General features: G+C 36.6%; 1 protein-coding gene across 1 annotated transcript in view; it reads left to right on the top strand.

Annotated features, from left to right (window-relative positions):
- The first annotated feature begins 7490 nt into the window (after window positions 1–7490).
- The window catches only part of Znf804b (zinc finger protein 804B), a 479575-nt gene continuing 460394 nt past the window's right edge, over window positions 7491–26671 (top strand). Inside the window, exon 1 of the mRNA XM_069997267.1 lies at window positions 7491–7598. Within this exon, the coding sequence (XP_069853368.1) occupies window positions 7491–7598 (108 nt within the window). The remainder of the gene's footprint in view (window positions 7599–26671) is intronic.

The following is a 26671-nucleotide window of genomic DNA, read 5'->3' on the forward strand; positions in this document are numbered from 1 at the left end:
TCTTGAAAAACTGAGAAGTTCTTACAAAGCTTTAGTGCTTTAAAACATTTTTAAAAATAAGATGATCTTTTTACTGATATTTACTGAAAATAAAATCGAAACAAATAATAATATTTAAGTGGCTATCCATTATGTTTAAAATCAAACACAGATATTTTGTCAGGATTTGACTGATTTGATATGTGAGCAGATATAATAAGCATGAGCTTAAGTCTGTATTCACTTAATATTCTGACTTTCCTTCTAATACAAGTGAGGATATTTTATAGAAGACTAGAGTACATTACAATGCTCAAGGTTGAAAATGAAATTTTCTGTATTACAAAAGTCGAGACATAGCTCACAAGATAAATAGAAAGCCCAAAGAATGAGAGATGTTTATTAGCTCTGCATCATCTCTTACATGGTTGATGGGAATATAAACTTGTTCAAACACTCTGGAAAGCCTCTGGAGGTTCCTCACAAGACTAAACATAGAGCTTCCCTATGACCCAGCAATTCCACTCCAATAGACCACAAACAAAGCCATGATAAAACTACTGGCACAACCATGTTCATTACAGCACTGTTTACCATAGCCAAGATATGGAATCAACCCAGATGCCTATCAGTAGACAAATGGATCAAGAAAATATGGTATTTATACACAATGGAGTTCTATTTATTCTTCAGAAAAATGATACTATATTATTCATAAAGAAATGGAACAACTTTGAAAAAATTATATTAAGCAAAGTAATCCAGAGCCAAAGAAACACAGGTTGCATGGTCATTTTTGGTAACAAGAATGTTCCTATAAAACAACAAGTAAACACATTATATGGTAAAAATAAATAAATAAATTCACTGAGACATCATAAAGTATAAAGGTCTCTAGGTATTCGAATACAGAGTGAGACTAAAGGAGGATCTTAGGAGAGGATCACAAAGGCTCAATAGCTATGAGCAGCTGAATATATAAAATATTTATCAAACTCTAAGAAACTGAAACAAGGTGTTTTTTTCTTTGTTGCTGTTTTGGTTTTCTTTTCCTTTTGTTTCATTTGTTGGTTTATCTGTCTTTGGGTGGATAAAGGAAGGCGCTGAAAGGGTGAATAAAGGGTGAACAAATGCAGTGATGATACTCACTAGACTGTTAAAAATGAACTATACAACTTGCAGGTGGGGACAGGAGGCAAAAACTGGGAGAGAGCGAATAAAGGGATGATGTTGTTCAAAAAGATATCTACTCTTTATCTGACTTATGTAACTGTAGTCCCTCCATACATCACATTTACAATAACAATTAAGAAGTCAGTACATACAGCATTGCTTATGTTATACCTGATAATTGAAATAGTCTAATTCATAATGAAAATATTTTATGAGAAAATAAGGACATAAATTTTCATTAGGAATTTTTGCATTGGCAATTTGCCTGTGCAGTTGATTTGCATGAAGCATGATTAATGACAAGTAAGAATATAGTTTTACCAGGTAGGAGATGAAAAATTATCCTCATAAAAATATTTCAAAAGATAAGCATTTCAATATTAAAAAGTGGTTCATTGGAATTTCATAACATAAAACAACTATGTGAAATTGTAATAAGATAAAATTATTTCCCAGTGTTTATTGGTTAAATGTGTTTATCCTCTAGGATAAACTCTCAAATTTTCTCTTCTTTCAGGAAACTGCACAAAGTCATGAGATATAAAACTACTGTAGTAAAAATTGATAGGATAAGTGCAAACATTACAACAAGTTCATCTATACGTAACTGAAAATGTAAGAGCAAATATAGTAAAGTCTGATGTCATATTATAATAATAATTATTATTATTAAATGGCTAGGTTACGTGCTCAGTTCTTTTCTTTTGAAAGCATGAACAACTGAAAAATCAGGTCTACTTTATAACTCAACACAGTAATTTTTCTGTAGCCAATATCACAAATATTTTTATGTACTCTCCCTTATAATATAAAATATGAACCTTAAGTCAAGTGGCATGATAAACATAGTTGTGTTCCTAGAATATGAGAGCTAGTGAAAGCACCATAATTCAATAATATTAAAATTATCAGAATTATATATTGAACAAATGAATTATAAGGTTCATGTGTTTCAACTTTGGCTCTTGAAATAGGTACAGTGGTTCAATACAGTCTTTATTTTAGTTGAGTGACTATGGATTTCTTATAATTATGGGACGAGAGCTGCGGCATACTCAGCATTTTTACTTGCACTAAGGACAGACTTTGCTGGCATGTGATTAATGTGGCTGCAGAGGGACCTGCAGCATGGACAGATCTGCATTTGGTTTAAAATTCTGCTGTTGATAAGAAGACAAGAAGAGATTTTTCTTCCTGATGTTCTTAAGAAGCTGTAGGTCTTGTGTTATCACAGATTCCACAATAATTCAAATCTAGTGAGACTGATTTTGAACTTGAAGGATATATTAAGTTCAATTGAATTTTAAAGTGTGGTGTTAGGAAGACAGAAATAATACATGTGGAAAGAACACTCATTTTTGAATGAATGATCCTTGCTTTTGAGTATGAATGGCAAAGTTTAGGGTCTGGGCTACAGTGAACTCTCCGACTATCCTAGACTACAGACATCCTGTGAGCCAAGAGAGCTGATATAGTGACTGTACTTGTTGGTGCATGTTTGCAGCAAGGTAATCCTTGGTCGCCATAATTTTGTCAGGTACCAGAACTCTGGAATCAGTGAAATGTAAAGATAAAAATGCTAAACAGCAGGGACTACTTCTTTCTATGATTTTTGTCTTCTGAAGGTTTTCTCCACACCTGTAATTCTGGAACTCATCTCAGAGGAATGTGAAATGGGATTGGGATCCCTTACAATAGAAACTTATGAATGGTTCTTATTTGATTATTGCTAAATCTATGGATGTTGAGGGCAGTCAGGGCTTCCTCTTGATAATTGAAGCTGACACCTGTCAGTATCGTAGTTTTTCTATGATGCAGTTTTAGTTCATACAAGACATTTTCTGTTCCTTCTTAACATCATTCCTCCCTTCTTTCTCACCTGGCTGCCTTCCATCCTGGCCTTTGCTATCAAGGTGCATGTTGGGAAAATACTTAAGTGAATCCATAAAGTCTTCGGAAGTTTCACCATCAAAAGCATGGCAGATGCCATTACATCACTCTTGCATCTTGGCATTGGGGTCAGGTCTTTTCCCCTGGGGAACTGAGAACAAAACCTCATCCTGTACCCTGATGTAAATCTACTTCCCACTGACAGAGAAAGCAGCAGCAATCCTGTGACAGGTGTTCTACATAGATGGACAACTTTCATTCATTTTCTTTCCTGTCCCCTTCAGCAGAGATATCTCCTACATACATAGCTTCCCCCTCTCTCCTCTCTCTCTCTTTCTCTTTCTCTCTCTTTTTCTCTCTCTCTCTACACACACGCACACACACACACATATGCTTACATGCATACATACACTTATTCACATACACATTTACACATATATCCATACTGGCTTTTGGATGTAAGAGACTAAATTGTATATGGAGGTAGCATTGGCATTAGGATCCTGATGGAAAGAATATTGTATTTACAAAAAAGAGAGGTAATAATGATTATGATATATGTGATACAGGCTAAGGGGATAGGACATATCTGAGATATACTAATAAGGATAATGGAAGGATGGAATTCTTACTAAATCAAACAATATATGGAAATGTCAAACGGATTGCAGCCTAAAGTCAATATCCTTTGAGAAGTACCTTCTTTCCTATGGAGTGAAAACTCATCACATCAAACATTGCCTTGAAGAAACAGGCACATATTAACTTTCCACAGTGTTAGTTATAATGGAATTTGAACCATTTTACTTTTAAGTCATTTTCCCTTAAAAATTTTAATTACAAGACTTGGAAGAAAATATCTTTCTTAGTAAAGGAAAAGTTGATATAACTGAGCAAGTTGGTGTCTATAGCAACTATGTAATTAAATATATACTTCCTTCTGCTATTTAGATTTGGTGACCCATAGATAAAATATAGGCTAGTCATAAGAAGTTATGGAATATGAAGATACCAGACTAATTGTTATCAGTTACAATCTGGCAAGTAAAGGGAGTTGTTTTCTTTTTTTGTTGTTTGTAAAATTAGTCTTAAAATTGACCAAGTGTTAACAAATGTGCCAAATTTTGTGTCAATATTATAATTTGAGATGAGTAGCAAAAAATTCATAAACAAAGAAAAGCAAGAATTGACTGAAAACATGGCGAATCAAAAAAAATCTGCATCATCTCTTTCCAAAGAAAAAAGCCCTAATTTTTTTTAATGAGCTTTAAGAAAGTTAACAAAATCACTGCAATCTTTGGACATGGCTATAAAAAGGAAATACTGTGTATCCTCTTGGCAAAACTCAAATGTGTGCAGGATCCTGTTCTAATGAGCGGTACTGTTAGAAAAGCTAACAACAAATACTTAGAATAAAATGTACTGTGATAAGACAGTAGGTTTGATTTTTCTACCTTTTGATTGTTCTCTAGGTTTCTTTTTTTATTTTCAAATGTGTGACTGAGTCTTTAAATTACATAAGAATTATTAGTAAGTATATTTGTTTAATAAACAGGTGTTTCCTCTATCCTTGGAATGCTACATAAAAAAGCAATAACATTTATCTTTACAATCCATTCTTGGATATTTATTTTTTTATTTTATTTATTTATTTTTTTGGGAGGGGTCCAGTCATGGGGCCTGAACTCTGGGCCTGGGCGATGTCCCTCAGCTCTTCAGCTCAAGGCTACTTGAGCCACAGCACCACTTCCGGCTTTTTTCTTTTTGCTTATGTGGTGCTGAGGAATCGAACCCAGGGCCTCATGCATGCAAGGCAAGTGTTCTACCATGGAGCCACCTTCCTAGCCCATTCTTGGATATTTATATGTTGTTTCTCAAGTTTGTTTGATACCTACACTTACCAAGACTAAAATAGTTCTGATAGAATTGAGAGATATACTATCTCCTCTGAAAACCACAGGTGATTCCTTTTTTAAAAAAAGTGTTTTAGGTTGTGTATCAGATCTTTTTTTGTTGTTGTTGTTGATCATGGGACTCGAGCTCTGGGCCTGGGAGCTGTCCCTCAGCTCTTCAGCTCAAGGCGAGTGCTCTACCATTTGAGCCACAGTGCCATTTCCAGCTTTTTCTGCTTATGTGATGCTGAGGAATCGTACCCAGGGCCTCATGTATGCAAGGCAAGGGCTCTACCACTGAGCCACCTTCCCAGCCCCACCAGGTGAATCATTTTTGAGTGAGGCTTTTACATAATTTTGTAGTTTTACTATTTACAACAGATTGTTTTCTTTGTATAGATATTTCTTTGTACAGATATGCTTGCATATGAGGAAACATTTGTAGATACTGGAAATATTGTATAGCTGTCAGTTGACTAGGCATTTTCAAACACACTATTGATAGGATGTTACATATATCAATAAAGAGCAGATGAAGGATGATGGTGTTGAATCTATTGTTACTGTACTATAAATGTGTTTCTTTTTAATTTCCAAAGTTCTTAACAACAATACAGTTACACGGTAGCTAAGCAATTTCTACAAGGTTTACATTGTACATTTCCAGTGTTTTTTCAATCATTTGCTATTTGCCTTATCTCAAACGTGATTGCTATTTTACCTTATATACATAAGGGCTTTCTGAAGACTTTACCAAGATTATCTAGCACCATTAAAATGAGGAATACATTGTATGAGTCTTAACAAAATATTGAGACTAGGAGACCACTAAACAAAAATGTAAACAAACACTTTTCATCTGGTAGTTCAGAAAGTTACAAGCAGAGGATTTTAAGGATTTTAGGAGTTGCCTGAATAGAAAAAAATAAACAAATTCCTAGCTTTATTTGCTGTCTTTCTGTCCTTAAGGTCAAACAAGATGAGATGTGAACAGGGCATTGTGGAAAACGGGAGACTAGAAGAAACCTTGAGAGAGAGAGAGACTGGAGTTAGCAATAGCCTTTCAATTAATTCCAGGGCTAGAGCAGAAGAGGGAAAGGAGGCAACCCTTCCCCTTCCCACAGCAGCTAGCATGCTCTGTGGGGAGCAGAAGGATTGAAGAACTCCAGTAGGCCAGCCTTTGGTGGAGGAGAGGTCTGGGTGGAGGGGAGATCTGCTTGTCTCTTGACCCAGGAAGGAAGGAAGGAAGGGAGGGAGGGAGGGAGGAAGGGAGGGAAAGGTGTCTTCTCTTTTGGGAGCACATTTTCCTTTGCACAGATCTTTTCTTTTCAGTGCAGCTCGCTCCCTGGTGGCTTAATTTACAGTAAACGAAATCCTAACGGTAAAGGACCACTTTGGAGAGGGCGATTGAACCGACCAAAATTGCTTGCCTCTTATGGATCTGGAAAGGCTAGGGAAGGCGATCTCCGCCACTCTGGGCACGTGCGCACGCCGTATATTCCCCTGCCTCTATGCCTTATGTAAGTTTTCCACCGAAAACTTACTTCCAATAAGAGCCAAGCCTGCCCTCGCGCCTGGAAACCCTGCCGCCCTGTGTGGGGCTGGGCAACCCCGCGCCACCGCCGGCCGGGGAGCTGTTGCTTCTGCCTTTGGCAGGCAGAGAGTGCAGAAGCCGCCCGGAAGGTGAGCTGGCGGTTCAGAAGAGTAAAGACGAGGCTCTCCACCCGCACCCCCGGCCTTCCAGTCACCCCGGCGCCCGCCCCGCCAACACAGCCGAAAGTTGGCTCCCAGACCGAGCACCGCGGGGCCCCGGGCTGCTGCTCCGCTCGCAGCAGGAGGCGGCGCCCGGTCCCGCGGCCGCCCCGGCAGCTGTCACCGCCTCGCCTGGCCGCCCCGCATCCCCAGATCTTCTCCTGCGGCGGCTCCCGCGAGCCCCCACGCCCTCGTCGCTGCCCACCCCCACCCCACACCAGGATCTCTCTCTAACGTCGCCCCCTCCTCCCTTTCCCCGCCACTGCAGCGGGGGCGCTTTGCGCTCGGAGCGGACTCCCCGCCAAGCTCCCCGCCCGGCACCGCGCACCGGCAGCTGCTGCTGCTGCTGCTGCTCCGGTTGCTGCTGCTGCTGCCGCCGCCGCTGCCGCGGCCGAATTCCGAGTTCTGCAGCCTGGGGACGTCCCCAGCCCGCGGAAGGGGACCCGCTCCTGAACGCCCCTCCCCGTGGGCGCTAAGTGCAAAAGCCAGGCTGGGAGGGGGTGGGGGGAGAGGGAAGGGGGCGGAGGATCTCGGCTGCTAGGCGCATCCTGGAAGTTGTGCTTTTACACACCGCCTCGCCAGCCCGCCTTGGAGCAGCTACCTGGGCAGGGCAGCATGTGGACTGGCTCGCCAGCAACTTGGGGGCGCAGCGTCCCTGGCTCACCGCTGGATGCTTTTTCCCTGGAGGTGGCGATCACCGCTGCTGCTGCTGCTGCTGCTGCAGCTGAGAAGCCAGCTGGCATTCCCAAGGCCGGTTGCCTGCTGAAGAGTTGAGACTCCTCCGAGTGTCCCGCCCGGATTCACATGGCTTGTTACCTGGTCATCAGTTCGAGACATCTCAGCAATGGACACTACCGGAGTATTAAAGGAGTCTTCAGAGGACCCCTCTGCAAGAATGGATCTCCGGCTCCGGTAATGTGTGCAACACACACACACACACACACACACACACACACACACACACACACACACGCTCAAACAAGAACATAAACAAAAAGAAATGGTGAGAGAGACCAGGTTCTGATCCCGACTGTGGATCTAGGATGCAGGTTTTACCCTTAAGTATGTTGTGTCTGCGTATACATTTCATTGATAATTGCAGAGAGGGATGGGTTTGTTTACGTGTGTATTGCAACACTCTTTATTATAAGAGTCCCTATTGCTAAGGGTGCAAATATTTAGTGAATGTAGTTGACTGCAGGACTGTGGAGGTAGCTCTTCTGGGCTTTGTCAACTTAGGAATCTGCTGATTTGAGCAGCTTAGAAAGTTTGAATGACACTTTCTAATGTGCATTTGTGAAGCCATCCACACAGATTGGTTTAATAATGCTGCTGTTGCTTTATAAGAACATAAGCTCTTCAGAAAGGGGGACACAAGATTTTGCCTCTGTTCACTGGAAAAAGGAAAAATGTTCGTTGTCAAAACTTGGGTTAAATCTAGTGCCTAACTATGCAGGCTAATTCAGGAGAAAGCAAAAGAGTTCTTGCTTGGAATACCAAAATAGATTGCTTGTTGTACTATACACAGATATATCAGTCTGCAAATAAGGAGCTTTTTAATTTAACTTAGTAAACTATTCAATTTAGTTAACATCTGTTTCAAACTTTTTTTTACAAAAGTGGTAGTTTCTAAAATTAAGATTTTAAATATGTTTGCTATGTCATCTACTTGTACTAAATCTAGCATTTTTAAGGATTCAACTGTGTTTCAAGAAAATTGTGTGTATTTGTGTGTGTGTGTGTGTATGTGTGTGGTGAGAGAGAGACTATTCAAAATTGATCAAGTATCCTAAGACAAGGAACAACTTTTTCAAGTCTAACATAAAAAGCAGCATTTTAGTCTGTGTGATACAAAATTCAGTTTGCCTTATTTTTTTTCAGTGTTTGGTACAATATTTCCATTACAGTGCAATGCTTCATTAGCAGAAATTATTCAAAGCTGTAGTGTATTATAAAATGTTTGATTAAGCACAGTCTGTAGCATGCATGAGGAATATAAAGCTGTCAGAGTACAAAAATTTAGATATATTCAAAAGATTCCTAATGATTCCCTCACGTACTTTTATTTATTGTAAAGAAGTATGTGCTTACAAACCCTCCAACTAAGTAGCACTGAATTGAAAGTGTCCCATAGAAAAAACTGTAATAGCACTTGTAGTTAAACTCACAGGACTAGAAGGGACTTGGAGAGTTTGAGATAAATAATGCCTACCATTAGTCCTCCTGAGTAGCGAATCTGAGTCTTTCCTATTTTTAACCATTCTCAGGATGGACTTTCTGCAATATCAGCAATTGCTTTAATGCTTCGCAACCCACAGTGTCAGGAGAATCTTCCTTAAGGCAAATATTTCAATCCTTCAAATTCTGCTTTAAGCTCATTTATATTGTAAACATAGAATCTTCCAATTTTCTCACAGGCATTACTTTCCAAAGACTTGATCATCTCTGTGGAAGTCTCCATAACCCTCCCTGTGGTGAAGGAACTCTGGATTTCAGAGTGGTTGTAATGCATATATCTTAAAGGATAAAGGCAAGAATACTGCATAGTTTCTACAATGTCTAGACCTATTTAAATGGATTACAATGGGGTCTTAGTCTTCCATATCTCTAGTATTTGCATAAAAATGCCTGTCACTTTCTCAAGAAATGCCCTTTCTCTCTCTCTCTGCTCACTCATCTCCCGAGAGCCTGATTGTGAACCCATAGAGAGATGTGAAAATGTGGATTTGGTAAGACAGGCCATTGTCCAGTGGGCTGTGCTCACTGACTAGGGCACACTTGGCTACACACCTATGAAATACCAGGTATTCCCTCTGCTGGGCTAGTTTTCCTAATGTCTATTGCTGTGTTATCAAGGTTCTATACAAATGTATCATATAGATGCTTAATGAGCTTGTAAATGTACTTCCTAAACTCAGTTTTACTTACTGTGTTCTTTGATATTCTGCATGGCTTTTCCAAGGGAAATAGTTTCTTATGTGAGCAGTTCTATGTGTAGGAAATGAATGAGTATTGCTCCTCTGTCATTGGCGGTTTGTTGAGATAACACTTCCAACAGTTTGAGATCCTTTTCCACAGCATGGCACTTGTCTTTCTCCATAAGTAAAACAGGTCACTGACTCCTAGATGAGAAACGTAGTACGTTGAAATTGCTTTGTGGTCTCCATGAGTGTGTGCTTGCCCTCCCGACTACAGCATTGTGAAAAATAACACCTAAAACTGTGGATATGAAAATATAACAATGCCTCTCAGTTGTGTTCAGGTTGAAAGAAATCTTTGTTTTCTTAAAAACACATATCTCCTCTGACAATAAATTTCCAGTGTTACTATTCTGAATGATCGAAATGACTCTATCAATGACTCTACATCTCTATCTCAACGATGATATTCCCTCACGAAGACTTAGTTTATTTAGAATGGTAGATTAGAATACCATTTTTTGTTTTTATTTTTTGCTTAATTCCTAATACTCTAACTTTGGTTCTTTTAATCTGTGTCCCTCCTTTTTGTTTTATTGCACAGTATCTTTTCGATAGAGCTATTTAAAGGTACTAAATGCCTTTATGCCTTAATATTAAATAAAATGCAATTTAACAAGTGACACTATTCAGTATTGTTACAGAAAAGAGCCACAACTGCTTTTTTTGATATGATAAATTATCTTCTTTTTTAGTTTTGCTATAACTATACCTGTATAACATGGATTTGACATTTCATTGTCCTATAGATAATATCTTCAGTTACATACTTAATCATGTAAATTTATTTTTGATCATGTATCTACAAAATATGATCATGTAACATTAAATACTACCATGTCACATTGAAATGAAAATTGAAATATGATATTGCTGGGGCTGGGAAGGTGGCTCAGTGGTAGAGTGCTTGTCTTGCATACATGAGATCCTGGGTTCGATTCCTCAGCACCACATAAGCAGAAAAAGCTGGAAGTGGCTTTGTGGCTCAAGTGGTAGAGCACTAGCCTTGAGATCTTGAGGGACAGCGCCCGGCCTCAGAGTTCAGGTCCCACAAGTGGCAAAAAAAGAAATATGATGTTATTTTATATATACATATATATATAAGCACATTGTATCATATAGAATTCTTATATATGTATATATGAATATATTCTTATATAAACTCTTGTATACATGCATACTAGATTATTGTATTGATTTCTTATAATGAATACCTAACAGGATACATGAGTAATAAATACAGCATTTTACCTCCAATCTGTTCATAGACTAGTAAAATGAGAAACTTAGTGATATTTTCCTCTTCCTATATTCAAAGTGAAAATATGGCACTATATTATGATTGGATCTCTCTTCATTTTTGAGACCATGTGTAAAAATAGTGTGTCTTATAGATAAATGTGCATTCTTTAGATGCAATTTGAGACAAACTAAGTGTCTGATATGATCCATACTTTGGGTATGAAATGAATATAACGATGTTAACATCATGTGGCCATAATTTTCTAGAGATGGACCCTTGATAACATGTGTTGAGCTAAAATCTTATTTAATTTACATTTAGTGGGCTGGGAAGGTGGCTCAGTGGTAAAGTGCTTGCCTTGCATGCATTAGGCCCTGAGTTCGATTCCTCAGCACCACATAAGCAGAAAGAAAAAAGCTGGAAGTGGGCTATGGCTCAAGTGGTAGAGTGCTATCCTTGAACTGAAGAGCTGAGGGAGAATGCCCAGGCCCAGAATTCAGGACCCACGACTGGAGCCAAAAAAAATTACATTTAGTATCGAAAAGTTAAACTTTCCTCTTGGTCTGATACCAGGACCAAAGACAAATTATAGGGATTGGTGTTAGTCTTCCAAACATCATGATATGCTCATCTGTTTCTTTCCTGTTCCTAGTATAACTCTTAATTCCCAAGACTCTCTTTCTTTTAAAATTCATATTTTGTTATTTTAATGAATGCTGTTTAGTTTTACAATTTAGGTCTGTTGTGAAAGTGAGTGAAGCTGTAAATAATAAGCTACACAAAGTGGAGATACAGAGATGGCAATCAGGATTTTATACTGGACACCTTTGAGAATGATTCATGGACTGTATTCATTTTGTTCATTTCTAGGAAGTGTAATTAGGGATGCCAATTTTTAGCTTTGACAAATTGGCAGAATCCTTTTGCAAACTTTATTTTACTTTTCTGTGGGTGTAAGAGGCAGATATAATTTATTTTGAAATGGATATTTCCCTTTGAGATGTCTTTTTTTAAACAATATGCTCTTTCTTATTTTTCTTGCCATCAGTCCTTAGTTCTTTAATTTACACGATTACCACATTTTCAATATATTTTTTGGTTTATCCAAGTTTGTTGGCACAATCCTTCTGATTCCAGAGGCACTGAATTTTGAAATTGGTGAGAACAACCTTATTTCTATTCAGCCCATATGTCTTCTTCACTTGCCATTCACACATAACTTTCATCTCCAGGTGAGTAGAACTTCCCCCCAGAGCCTCCAGGCCTTGTCCCCATGTCTATTTCTTAAATACCTCCTTAGCAGCCTATAAATGCTCAGGCTTCCCGCCCTTCAACACACATGCCCCTTAGAGATCTCTGTTTTGCTTGAGTAATCATTTCCCTAATGTCTTCCATGATGGAAAGGGCATTGTATGTTCTTTTTATTGTTACTGAAATAAATGGCATGTCCTAGACATAAAATGACTATGAGTGATCTCCTCTTCTGAGTGATGAAGGTTCTTATGCCCATCACTCCCTGCCAATTTGCTCCATTTGATTGTGAAGCAAGTAGACCTGGAGGGAGGCTGTAGTAATTGCATTCATATTTTCTAAAAATGTTCCTAATCTTGTATGACATTTAAGAATCTTCATTATCCAGTCCCCGCCTACATGTTTGGCTTTCACTTAATTTATTCCTATACATGGTTTTCCTCTCCTCCTGTTACACTGACCCACGCATTTATGCTGCTGCACATGCTGTTTCCGTAGTCAAAAATTCTCTCTTTTTTGTGGGACCCTATTGTATATATGCTGAGCTTAATAAGAAGTTCAGGCCCTCTGGGGCTTTATGCTGACTTCCAGTCATGGATCAAGTACTTACATGATGCTATCAGATCCATTACTTACTCTAATTATCACTGAAATTTATTTATTGGTCTCCATTTCCCCATGGCATGGGAAGTCTTAGAGTATTTCTTCAGTCATTCTTATATTATCAAAGCTGACCGTACCCTCAGCCAATCAGTGTCAGTTCAGTGAAGGAATGATTGCATGAATAAATGAGTAATGTTGGACAATAAAGTTTAACTTGTTGTCAGTCAAGACTGACATATTTGAAATGGTGCAGCAAGTGTGAAGATTACTGGGAATTTACATGTACTCATTGACCTTAATATTTCTGTTAGGATTTAATAGATTTTGATTTAATATATTACATGCAGTTTTGCTTCAAGAAAATGGCAGAAACTTTGGGCTAGCTCTTTAATTTATATATATATATATATATATATATATATATAATATAGATTCATTTTAAGTTAATTTTAAGCATGGGTTTAAAGGCTTACTATTAACTTAAAGAAGTGCTGATTTTTTTTAACATTTTGTTCATTGTACATAGATACGTTTTACCTCAGTCTTGGAACTGTTGTTGTTACTTTTGACTAGTTATAGAGGAACGGTGTTACAATGGAAATGAAAAAGGAGAATATAGGGAACAATGCCTGATGTCAAATTTTACTTTTGTTTAACTAGCAATTTTGTGGCTTCTACAAACTTCAGATTCGACTTCTTTATAGTTGGAAAATATAGGTCCAAATGTAGTGTTTTAAGCATGACACTTGCCATTCAGTAAATATTAGTAATATTTAGCCCATATAAACAATTATTATTAACCAGATTTTGTATTTTGATGTGTCCATGGGAAAACTTGGAACAAAAACTTGGAATACAAAAATTCAATTAGGATAATTTTCATTCACTTAGATCATTTAATAGAAAGCAAATAGGTTTCAATATAACTTTAGTTGGTATAAATATATCCACTTTGTTCCTAGTGGCAGCTCTGGGAAGAAAATTTTTCCACATAATTTTTGTTTCTTTTTTGTCTGTTGTGGGGCTTGAACTCTGGGCCTGGGCACTGTCCCTCAGCTCTTCAGCTCAAGGCTAGCACTCTGCCACTTGAGTTACAGTGCCACTTCGGTTCTGAGTGCTTATTGGAGATAAGAGTTTCACAGATTTTCCTACCCGGGCTCTCTTTGAACCGAGATCCTCAGATCTCAGCCTCCTGAGTAGCTAGGATTACAGGTGTGAGCCACGGGTGCCCAGCTCAGAATTTTTCTTTAATTAGTCAGAATCCTTTTGAATGAAGACTTTCTATTGATGGAATGTGTTCTTGATGGTGATGTTTCATACATTAATATCTACAAAGATTATTTGGCCAATTGCTTCAAGAAAAATTTAGTACATTCTATTAGTCCAAATTGCAAAGTATTTTGTTCCATATGACCATTGCAAAACATCTTCTGGAAAAGGCCATAAGACTGATCATTTAAGATAGATAGGTAGGTAGATAGATAGATAGATAGATAGACAGATAGATAGGTTAATTAAGACACATTTTTTTCATTGTCACATATATTAATTAATTCTGGTTAAGTAATTCTGGGAAATGAATTACAAATTAGGAACTTGATCATTCCTGTTTATGAATATATGAGTGAGCAGTGAGTATAAAATAAGGATTATATAGTGATTTATTATTTCCCCATTTCTTTTCCTTTGAAAGAGACATGGTTATTTCCTTGACCAGTAGCTACCATAGCTCTTGAGAAAGTGAAATTCAGCAGAATGGTTGTTGCATAATTACCAACTGTCTTCAGTCACTTGTTGTGTGTGTGTGTGTGTGTGTGTGTGTGTGTGTGTGTGTGTGTGTGTGTGTGTGTGTGTGTGTGTGTGTGTGTGTTTTGCCAGTCTTGGGGCTTGAATTTAGGGCCTGGCCACTGTCCCTGAGCCGCTCTGTGCTCAAGGCTAGCACTCCACCACTCTACCACAGTGCCACTTCTGGCTTTTTCTGTTTATGTGGTACTGAGGAAGAGAACCCTGGCCTTCATACAAGCAAGGCAAACTCTACCACTAAGCCACATTCCCAGCCCTCACTTTGTTTTTGTTAGCACTTTTTCTTCTTGGATAAGTCAGGTATAGCACTGTACACAGAATAGCTTGAACTTCTAAACAATGTATTTCATCTAGAATATCCAGACTTCCAGTGCAAATACACAGAGGGATAATAATAGTCTCAGAGCCTTAGAAAGTTGAGAATCAGATTTATTATGTGATCTGTTTCTTAATATAATATTTTTGTTATTGTTATTAGATACTTTATTATTTTTTGTTTTACCCAATCTAAACATTGGGAAGACCCTTGGTCTTCTGATTTAAACTCTCACTACATGTTGCTACTATATTACTATAGAAGGAGAATAATGTCTCCTCAACAATGTTTATACATTAGTCTTATACCTGTTAAGTCCAATACTTCACAAAGGTAATTAAATTAAGGAAGTTGAGTTTGACTTGGATCATTAAGCTGGGTTTGTAATCAAAAGGATTATTATAAGAGGAAGTGTCAGAGTTGGAGAAAGAATCTTGAAGATATTATGCTGCTTGTTTTGAAGTTAGAGGAAAAGACTAAACCCTTCAATGAATGCAGGTGACTTCTTGAAATTAGGAAATGCAAAAAGGCGGAGGTCATAGATCAAGTGGTACTTGCCTAGCAAATGAAAGGTTCTGCATTTATTTTCCAATACCACAAAATCAAAACAAAAACCACAATAAACCACATCAACAAAATCATCAAATAAATAGATTTGTACATAGATGTTACACATAATATAACATCCCTACCTACATTTCTAACAGCCCAGAGAAGATTTTTTATTTAAATGATTTCCAGATATTAAGTTTGTATGTAAGCCAGTAAAATCATATTCACTTGTGAGAGATACATAGAGGGTAACATTTTCAGTGTGAGAGCCTCTCTGAGTTCTTTTTTTTTATTGTGAAGATACCGAACAGAACGGTTACAATTACATGGACAAGGTAATGAGTACATTTCTTATCAAGCATTGTTGCTTCCTCCTTTGTTTCCCTTTGTTTTCCTTCCCATCCCTTTCCCCTCTGCCCCCCCCGCCCCCCGCCACCTCACCACGCCAAAGTTGTAAAGTTCATTTTTCGACATAACATCTTGTACATCTCATTGTTGCAATGGGTCCACCTGTATCCCTATTTAAACAATTATGTAGAGGGTTCCTTGGCTCTTCTCAAGTATTGTTGCCCACTTCATCCTTGTCCTCACTGGCCCTTAATGTAGCCTTAGAAATCTGAGAATAGAGAAAGGAGAGAGGTCTCTCTTCAGCATTGATATCCCTGTAGTATTCAGGTGGAAATTTTCATTAAGTTCTATAAATGTTATATTTGTGGAACAAAGAACATCCCTGCTACCTACATCAGTTGCATTATTTTCTTATTCACAAGTTTTCTATGACTCAAAGTGCTTTCTTATACTATCTAATGCAATGCAGCATTTATGTTATAACACTGGTGTTTTTTATATTCTTGATAAGGTGTTACATTCAGCAAGACATTATATTTAGAATACTATTGCTCACATTTTAAGCTCCTCTTCTCAGCTATTTCTCTTTTATACATACATTTTCTATATCTAGAGGGTAACTTAAGAACATAAAAATTGGATCATTTTCTTTCTTTTTTTTTGAGGGTGGGTCCAGTCGTGGGGCCTGAACTCTGGACCTGGGCGCTGTCCCTCAGCTCTTCAGCTAAAGGCTAGCACTCTATCACTTGAACCACAGCGCCACTTCCGGCTTTTTTTCTGCTTATGTGGTGCTGAGGAATCGAACCCAGGGCCTCATGCATGCAAGGCAAGCATTCTACCACTGAGCCACCTTCCCAGCCCATAAAAAATTGGATCATTTTCAAGGATATCTTAAATCTCTCCCTTAAATTTATGAAGTCACTGATTTAGGTGTCTGCAAATTACTAAAGGTAAACATATTACTTTTAAGTAAAAGCAATAATATTGGTTGAAGTAATAATTCTAATTTTACAGAATTAAAAATTAATTTGCCAGATATAGGACTAGATATATGGAAAAATTTAAATTTATATTAAAGAATAACATAAGTTATACCAGGTTTTAATTCCTTTGATATACCTGTAGAGTATGAGTAGCCCCTGGAAGCTTCAGCTGTGTCCTAAGAAGGGTACTAGTTTGCCTCTTACCCAAAGACGGACGTTCATATAATAGATGAGAAACTAAATATATTTAAGTGAGTTTTAGCAGAGAACACGTATATTTGCAGCTTAGCTGAAAATAAACCATTGAATAGAAGCTATGAGTCTGGGAAAGCATGTGTGGTTAACTTGAGGGGGATTCTGTTGCTTTGACTGGAGGAACTATGCTAACTCTATGAAGAGAATCAACAAGAGAATGCTGCTCAGGTGAGAATGAATGGATTTATGCTAACTAAATGGGTAGATTATAGCTAGGATAACATCTGTAAAATATTTTATTATCTTTTGCTTAATATTTCATGTTAAAATTCAAAGACCTCAACATTATGTAGATTCAGAAAATTCTTAAAAATGGTGAGGGGTATTTCTGCTGCGTTTTTATTATTTGAGAGGAGATGTGAATTTTGGACTTAGTGGCAAGGTAACAAGTTATTGAAAGAAAAGAAACCTCTAATTTAGACTTATCAAAATGCAACTTTTGTCTAAATGAACTGTAATCATTATTAGAGAAATTGTTACAATTCATGATAAAGGACTACTTTCGAGTAATACAGAAACAGGTAAACAAATTATAACATAAATATATATACATATCATTTTTAAAAGGTTGATATTTGTTATACTTGGAAATAATCTGTTCAAAACTTCTTGATCAAACTAAATTGCCATTGTATTAGGTTGGGAGCAAGGACATTTCTTTTTTGGGGGGTTGGGTTGGGGAAGACTTTTAAGAAGGAGATTATTGGCTTTCTTCAGGAAGTGGGTTCGTGGACTGGGTTAGTTACATGAAGAGTTAATTCTAAGCTTTGCTTCCACATGTGTCTGCTTGCCCCTTTGATTTCTGTCTTGAGTTTAGGCACCACAAAGCCTTTACCAGAAGCCATGAAGGCACTGGAACGATGCTCTTGCACTTCCAGCCTCCAGAACTGTGAGCCAAAATAAGTCTGTTTTATAAATCATCCATTCATAAAATTTTGCTGTAGCAACTGAAAGTGGATTAATGGACGTAAAGTATATTTTAAGCTAACTTAATGTGTGACTTCTTGTTTCCAGATGCTACATAGTATGAGCTCAGGAGTTCATTATTGCATTTCATACATTTTGCCTGTTTTACACATTTACCTTTCCTTTGTGTTAAATTAAAAGCATGAAACTTTCCTTTCTTATACTAAGTATACAGAAGTGCTTAAGGCTATTCATTTCAGAGTTAGACTGAACTGATTAGATCTTCCACTCTAGCTCTTACCAGCTGTGGACTTCATCACCATTAGGAGCTTCAAGTTATTCACTTGTGATATTACTTGTCTTATAGTTCCATTGTAAGAAGTCAGTGAGCTAATGAATGTTAAGTAATTAACAAAGTCTCTGGCACACAGTAACCACACAGTGAAAAGTATCAATGGTTACTTTTATCAAAGCCTGTTAAAACAGGTGTCCATGGTCCCTCATATACTTTCAGAACTACCTGGAAACAATACTTTTGTATCACATGGTTGGATTGTTGCTCTTTTGGATGGCCCTGCAAGATTGCTCTTTACTATAGTTGTGCTTTCTTGAGAAGAGAAGCTCAGGCATGAGGGACAGTTAGCATTCTGCTTAACACAACTGTTATAAGTAGCAGCCCAGTGTTTTTACAGCTTTCATAATGAAGATAAATACTTGATGTGCCCTACTTTCCTGATACGGCTTTAATTCAGTGCAATGAAACATTCATAGTAACTCTTCCATTTTTCTCGGTGTTTTCACCACATCAAATTGAAAGAAGTAGATGAGTTGTTTGTATAATTTTGCTGCCCTTGTGGAAAGAATTTTCTTGTTTTTGTCTTTAGAAAACAGTAACAGATATTTAATCTAAAACTATTGTCTGTGGTGGTATGCATCTATCAGATCTCATTTCCATGTCTAAATATCCTCAAATTGTCTTTGGAAGTCCTAATCAACAATTAGCCTTCTTTATTTTCTTCCCATAATGGCAACCTACTTTCAACAATAAGTTATTTGAAATGAGAGGAACTATTACATGACTATGTGCTATATAGGTGTTATACATAGATACATTCTAGGGGTAAACATTAAGATTGATTGGTGGATATAAGGTTTTATACATATATTGTTCATAGCACATAAAATGTATTTAATCAATATACATTCTGTCTACTAAGGGTAAGAAATATATTCTCAGTCTTTCAAACAGAGGGGATTGTAAGTGTGGTGTAGAGACTAGGGGAGAGAAAGAGGAAAGTTGCTGTTATCCAGAGATTACTAATTACTAGGAATTCACGAGGGGGTAATTACTAATCCAGAGGTTACTAATTGCTAAGAAGGAAGAAAAAAGTGGTACAATTACCAGGAACCTGCAAGCATGCTCTCTTGTGCCGGTGGGAGTGACGGTACTGTAGTTTCTGAAACCAGCTCTCTGTTGCTGTGCTGTCATGTAAACTCCCATCCCAGTCTTGATGGTGCTACTATATTCACTATCCAGGGAGCAGGCTGCTGGCCACAGCCACCACTGTGCTGCTTTTGTGAGTGATGCTACTCCCCTTACCAAAAACCATGAGAACTAAGATGATACAGCTGCTCATGCCAGAAGCAGGAACAAGAAAATCATGTGTTCTTCCCCTCCCCGCTTCACTCAATGTCCATTATCCCCCCAAGCGATTTCCTTTGGCAGATCCAAACAGGCACCTGCTGGCAAGGGGCTTCTGGACATAGGTACATGATGGGCATCTAGTCAGTAGTTTATAAGCTTCTGGTCCCAACAGAGAGTAGGAAAGATGAGGAGTGGGCTGATTAGTAGCCCAGTTCTGTTTGTCTATAATTTACTATAAGAAGGGAAGAACTGTGACAGGGAGATATTAACTAATGAAATTCTTTTATATTGTAAATATTACAGTGCATCTATCTATCATCTGTTGTCCAATGTATATTTATCAATATCTGAACCTATAAAACATTGGGTAGATTAAGAGAACTATCACGCTCAACCCAAACATTGTGTATTAGTTTCTGTTGCTATTGTAACAAATTGCCACATAGTGACCTAAACAAGTGACTTAAAACATAGTAACAAATGTAGTCACAGACTTACCTAAAACAAAACCTGTTTCTTATTTTCCTGTTCTGCAGGTTTTACTAGGCTGCAGTCAAGGTACAGGTAGACATGCTTTTCTTTCTGGAGGCTACTCTTACTTTTTCTAGTTTACAGAAATAGCATTCTCTGGTTCATAGCTCATTAAAAAATACTGAAAATTCAGCCTTTTGAAGTTTCTTGCATGGTGCTATTTCTGTAATTCTTTGAAAGCAAACAACAGCAACAACAACAGAATCCAACCTTGTTGTTTTTAAGTATTCATGTGGTTAGAATGGGGGCATCATTCTCTATTTCAAATTTATTTAATTTTACTTGTATGTAAAAGTCCCCTGTAATGCACAATTATATTGATAAACTTTGAGAATTATATCTTAGACATCTTTGGAAGCCATTATCCTTCTTATCCTTCTCTTAGTATTTAAAATCATAGACATGAGGGATTCTTCACTGATTTTTGTGTCCCATAGTAAGACCCAAACATACGATTTCCAAAATAAAAAGAGCCCTTGAATAAATTCGCTTCTTCCTTGCTCTTCTCCCAATAACCTATAATTGATGTTTAAGAATATTGTTTAATCCCTCACAGATAAATTGGCTAATTTTTATTCCTCCCATTCCAGTTTTCTGCCAAGGAATGCAAACATTTCTAAAGAAAGAACCTTTTGGTTAATGGCATTAAGCATTGTGAGAAATGGCGGAGCTACTAATGAAAATAAACATTCCCTGTTGTCTGCCCCAATGCCATGTGCAGTCTAGCATGGAAAATATACACTAAACAGATAACCTATGTGGGATAAATAACCATTTCTTGTCTTTCTGATCATGTATTCTAGATTGGGGAGAATTTGGCTGATTTGAGTTCAAGGAAAGGAGAGACTTTCTGTGATTGACCCCTTTTCCTGAATCTGGAATGAACACATGAAATAAGATTGCTAAATTACAAGAAGAGTGTATCATGCCTTTCTTTCAACAGAGTCAAGCTAGATTAGCCTTTCGAGCTCTTTTCCCTCCACTACTGTCTAAATGAGGTAATATTGCAGATTTTTAGCTCCTGCAGGAGACTTAATGAATTACAATTTCTGAGATGGTGCCCACTTTAAACAAGCAACCTAAACAACTATTGTGCCTGTTAGCATTATGAAATTATGAAATATGAACGAACCCATTGGCACTCTCTACTTATAATGCTCAGTGAGGTCCGAAACAGAGGACGGTTTCATTACGTGCTTATTCCTTGTCAGCTCCTTTGTCCATTATTGTTCCTAGGAATATTACTTGTGAGATGTGGTGACTTAGGTAGAAATCACTCATTTTCATCCAGATGTATTGAAGTTGGTGAAATGAGCCTTTCAGATGTAACTCATACAACTCTGTCAATTTGGTCATTCATTCTAACTTAGTTAATTAGTGTGGACAAATGTACATGCTAGGTGAAATTTCAGTATGATACAATATAATTAAAAATTTACATCTATGGAAGTTAATATGTTGGTATAAGGAACTAAATATTCTGATGTTTCCTTTAGTTAAAAAACATGTAATTAGCAATCATAGAGATAATTTCTGAGAACCCAAAGGCTTTAAAAAAACACACAACTCAAAAATGAAGAAAACAATATTTGATGATTTATCTCATATTAAACCACAAATAATATTGTGACTTGAGAATCCTAAAAGATCTCTTCATAAGAAGGTATAAAATTTATATTGTTTCCTTCCCATTATGTTCTTTATTCTTACTTTATCATGTACTTATAGGAAAGAATATTAAAAATGTATTCTTATAGTTTAAGTGACAAGGGACAGAGGTATTCCTATATTATTCTTTAACTAAATATAATAAAACATTAGAAACATATACTAGGTCAAGAAACTGACAAAGAATACATTTTCATTTTCTTAGAATTTGAAGTCTTTGAAATCATTACTCCTTCATACACTAATCCACCTAATTACAATGTTGTGATTACTTTCTGATTGTTTCTGAAGACTTTAAATAGGGTGTCTATCATGCAAATTAATGAAAGTAAATTAATGTATCAGCACCCAGTTATCTGAATTGGTACTTAGCATTAATCAAAGGGTAACTCAGATTTCTCTAAAAGATATTAAGAGCAGTTGCAAAAGCCTGCTTCTAAGTAAAGACTTAGCCTGTACTCTATTGTACAAGAAGATGCTCTGGAATATCTTCATATTCCTCCTTGCTGCTGCACAAGCATTATGTATCAGTAGCTTGACTAATTGTTCTGGCATTCCTGAAGTCTTCCTGGGCTGGTAGTCAGAATTCAAACCATGTTATAGCCTTGTTGCAAAACTCATTCTCATAACTGAATTATGGAAAGCACAAACTTTCAGGCCATACTCCAAACTTGGTTTAATTAAAAAATGTTTATGGAGTTACTGGTTATTTTGATTAATTGCTTAACTCATTTAATACTTGAGTAATCAACCATTTTTTCCAGGTCACAGAAATAAATCTCAGATGCTAAGCAACTTTCCCAGACTACAACTAGCTAGCAGAAAATCTGATCTATGGACACAATTCTTCTAATGGGAAACCTAGGATTCTTTTTACCTTGGTTTGAAGAATGCCATTCTGTGTAGAAATCAATTGCTCTAATGCATGGTGGAAAAAATATTTTACTTAAATGAAACCAAACAATTGACCAGAAAGATTCAAGGATAGAAAATGTAACTAGGACTTAACTAGGATTGAGAAATAGGATCAAGAGCTCAAGTGATTGTTTCTCTTTTGTTTCTAGATGTCTTTGCTCTGCTTCTAACTGTAGCTTCCTAACTTGCTCTCTTACAACTGAGCTTTCTCTGATCCTTATAAATATGACTTTCAGCATGTGAGTGTGTGTGTGTGAGAGAGAGAGAGAGAGAGAGACAGAGAAACAGAGAGACAGAGACAGAGCGTATGGTGTTTAGTAGAGCAGGATGGGAAAGAGAAGTTAGGTGAAAGAAAGAATAACAGTACAGTGGCATAGAATCTGTGGCCCACTGAGGGAACTTTAGATAGACAAGCTCTAAGAAGGTTCATGGAAGCTTCTGTGAGAAAGAGATCAGAATGGAGGGGAAAAGTAGAGATATGGTCAGCACTATATCTGCAAATACTTGCTTGTACTTCACTGTGATAATTTGATAATTAAATCTCTAGTTTTCCCATTTTATGAATCTTAATGGCTTTCTGTATGTATATTGAACTGACATAATTACATATACATAAATAAGTATATGATTAATATATATATACTAATATCTATCTCTGTCAACAATTATAAATATGCACATGTATTTATATATATATATATATATATATATATATATATAAGCATTTTCTTCCTGTTAGTCAACTGTAAGTCATCTTCATCAAAGATAACTTGGCACCTTTTACAACATAGAGGGGAAAAATTGTCTGTTATTTGTGCATATATATATATATATATATATATATATATATATTTCATTTGAGTCTTCTGTCAGAACATCCTTACCTCATTTACTATTACTCATTTCAAAATCATATTAAATCAAAGCACTAAATACTTTTTTAAATTCAAGAAACATTGTCATTCTTATCAAAAGGCTCAAAGTACAAATGTCAAAATGATAATTACTTCCTTTTCATGTGGTGAAAGGAAGACAGGTACTGATGAAATCACCCCATGTAAAGATAATGTTGAGTACACTGGATTATACTTATGTCCTGGTTTTAAAAGAAGTATTTAAAATAAGTAGTTTTTACTTCTTGTCCATCACCTAGTGACCCTATACATAAAAATTCAGTCTAATAGCCAAGTGTCTCATGTGTCAAGTATAGAAACATTAAGTGACCTCATGCTGCTGGTGTTCTGTGAGGCTTCAGGAAGTAACTAGCAACAAGTAGATTTTTGGGGGTGGGGGAGATATGGTACCAAGAGCAATACAGTCTAGCCTGGTTTCACCAAGAGGAGTAACAAAGTTTTATGTTCCATTTAGCAACTGCTTCCTATCTGTTAGCACTAGGATTTTGGGAATGTTTCTATTTGATTCACTTTCCTCACAGAGTTTTAGATATTCAGATATTTAACGCTTCCCTGGCTCTGTTGCTTGTATGGTATTAGTATATGTAACAAAGAGAGAAGAAAGAAAATAGTTTTGTTCATTAAAAGTAACTTTTAAAAAGAGATAATACTCATTGGTGAAAGAGGGTAATGGATAATGGGTTTCTTATGCTACTCTTTTTTGAATAAATTTTTAGAGAGAGAGAGACAGAGAGAGAGAGACAGAGAGAGAGAGAGAGAGAGAGAGAGAGAGAGAGAGAGAGAGAGAGAGAGAGAGAGAGCAAGAGAGAAACAACTGTAGTGAATGTTAATAACAAACAAATGCGCCTAGAAGTAGATGAGATTTGATTACCTCTATTACCCTCCCAAACTTAAGGCATATCAATTTGTTTTAGAGGGTTACCTCAACATAAAAGATGATAGAAACATAACGTGTAATGGGAAACAAAAATAAATAAGTTGGAAAACTTTCCAAGTCTACTTGAGTAATTTTAGTTGAATTATTTTGTGAACTGTCCAAATATTTTTGCGATACATGCCATGTTAGATGTATTTATAGACAAGTTTAATCAATATTTACTACATAAATAAATGCGTCATGAATTTACAATTATTTTAGATTATCATATAGTTCTTATAAAGTTATTTTTTGGAAATTTGAGATTTGGTTGCGAGTTGCAATTTGCTAGCTTGCTCTAACTGGGCAAAGGAAGTGACCTGGTTCATATTTTAGAGCAAAATTTACAAAGGTTAAACCATGAAGTAAATACACCACACAACCTAATCTATATTATCATCTAATTATAACTATACTACTTTTCTGCAAAACAGAAATTATTAGTGCAGTTATTTAGCTAAACAAATGTCTCTTGTTAAATCATTCCATTCTAGAGATTGCACATTGTTATTGGAAACTGAATTTTCTTTTTAGTAAGGCTTTAAAAATACTGAGAGACTTTTATGTGCTTTAATCTTTTCTTCAAATTTGCTGTTCACAGTCAGCTTTTCAAAATACAGTGTACAGATACTGTTTCTTCATTCCAACTTCACTACTCAACCTGATGGATGTGCTTCTTCCTTTAACACACTGCACATGTCAACTCTTTCCAAGTTACTGATAACCTTGACATTAAAGCTACTTTTTAACAAATGGCTCTTTTTTGCTTTACTTTGAAGCAGCAGTTGATGCTATGGAGTACTCTTTCAATGACTCTCTCTTCTGCGACTTGTCTAGAATCACCTGATCTATTTTCCTTCTCAGCTTCTGAGCAATTTACAATGAATAGTGTCTTCGTAGATTTCTTTTTAGGTGCTTGTCCTTCCTCATATTAGCTTGTCTCAGACTCAGAGTTTTATTTTTATCTGTTTATCTATCTATCTAACTACCTATATCTCTATCATTTATCTATTCATTTATTTCAGTGTTAAGTATGAAATCTAGAGCCTCTTGAAGGCTAGGTAAGCACTGTACTACTGGATTACACTCCAGGACTCAAATTTCATCTGTTCCAACCTGATTTTCTTGTCTGCTCCTTCAGTTTATTTGAACTGGTAATAGCACCACTCTTGAGTCCCCAGTCAATCTATGAGCTGAATTTTCAACCTTTCCCCTCTTTGTCAGAACCTCTGAGATTGGGATAAACATTGAGCATTTTATTGGATAGTTTTATACTGTTATTCAGAGACATCTGAAATTCAGCAGGTTCAAAGTAGAAACCATCCTTTCATTCCCTATACAACTTAAACGGTTGCTTTTCTAGTATCCTCTACCTTAGGGAATGCACCTTCACTGGATGGGTGTTTCCTCATTGATTTCGTCACACCTTCTACTTTCAATAAAATTACAAGCTATTGGCCTAATTCTAGATTCTCTTCACTTCTATATATCCCCGCCGTCTTTATAAGACATTAGAGGATGCGTTCTCTGCATAGACTTTTATTATCTATTTCCCTATTGTTATAATCTCTTAAATGGTGTATCTTCCCAGTATAATTACATAGTTCCTGTCCCATCTTTTCTTGTCAATTCAAATGGGTCCTTCTAATCCACAACTGATCATGGAATTTTTCTTCCTGATTGAAATGAAATGTTCCATTCCTCTTGAGATAAAGTCATATTTTTTATATAGCTGTCATCATTCTCCTTCTAATTCAAGTCCTGTCTCTGGGAAATTCTTTCAATCCCCCATTGTATACATGATAGTGTATATAATATTATGTAATATACATAACATACATACATAGACATACAGAGGCATTTCCTTGAACTTATTAAAATTTGGAAAATACTTATACTGAAACTTGTATATACACTGTGGTAACAAATTTTTTATGTTTGTTTTGTTTCCTTTAGTGTGATTGGGATGGAAGGAAAGGGATTGCTTTTTGGGACAAAAGTTGTATTTGTTTTGTTCATGACTATACATACAAGACCTAACAATAAGCCTGCCACACTTTTGGTGTACACTTGCTGAGTATATAAATGCAGATAAAGAATAAAATTCAATATCTATTAGGTTGTTCTGATACCACCCTGTAAAAACAATTATAATATG

Source organism: Dipodomys merriami, unplaced genomic scaffold, assembly GCF_024711535.1.
Source record: "Dipodomys merriami isolate MVZ:Mamm:240054 unplaced genomic scaffold, mDipMer1.0.p SCAF_5, whole genome shotgun sequence".
NCBI lineage: Eukaryota > Metazoa > Chordata > Mammalia > Rodentia > Heteromyidae > Dipodomys > Dipodomys merriami.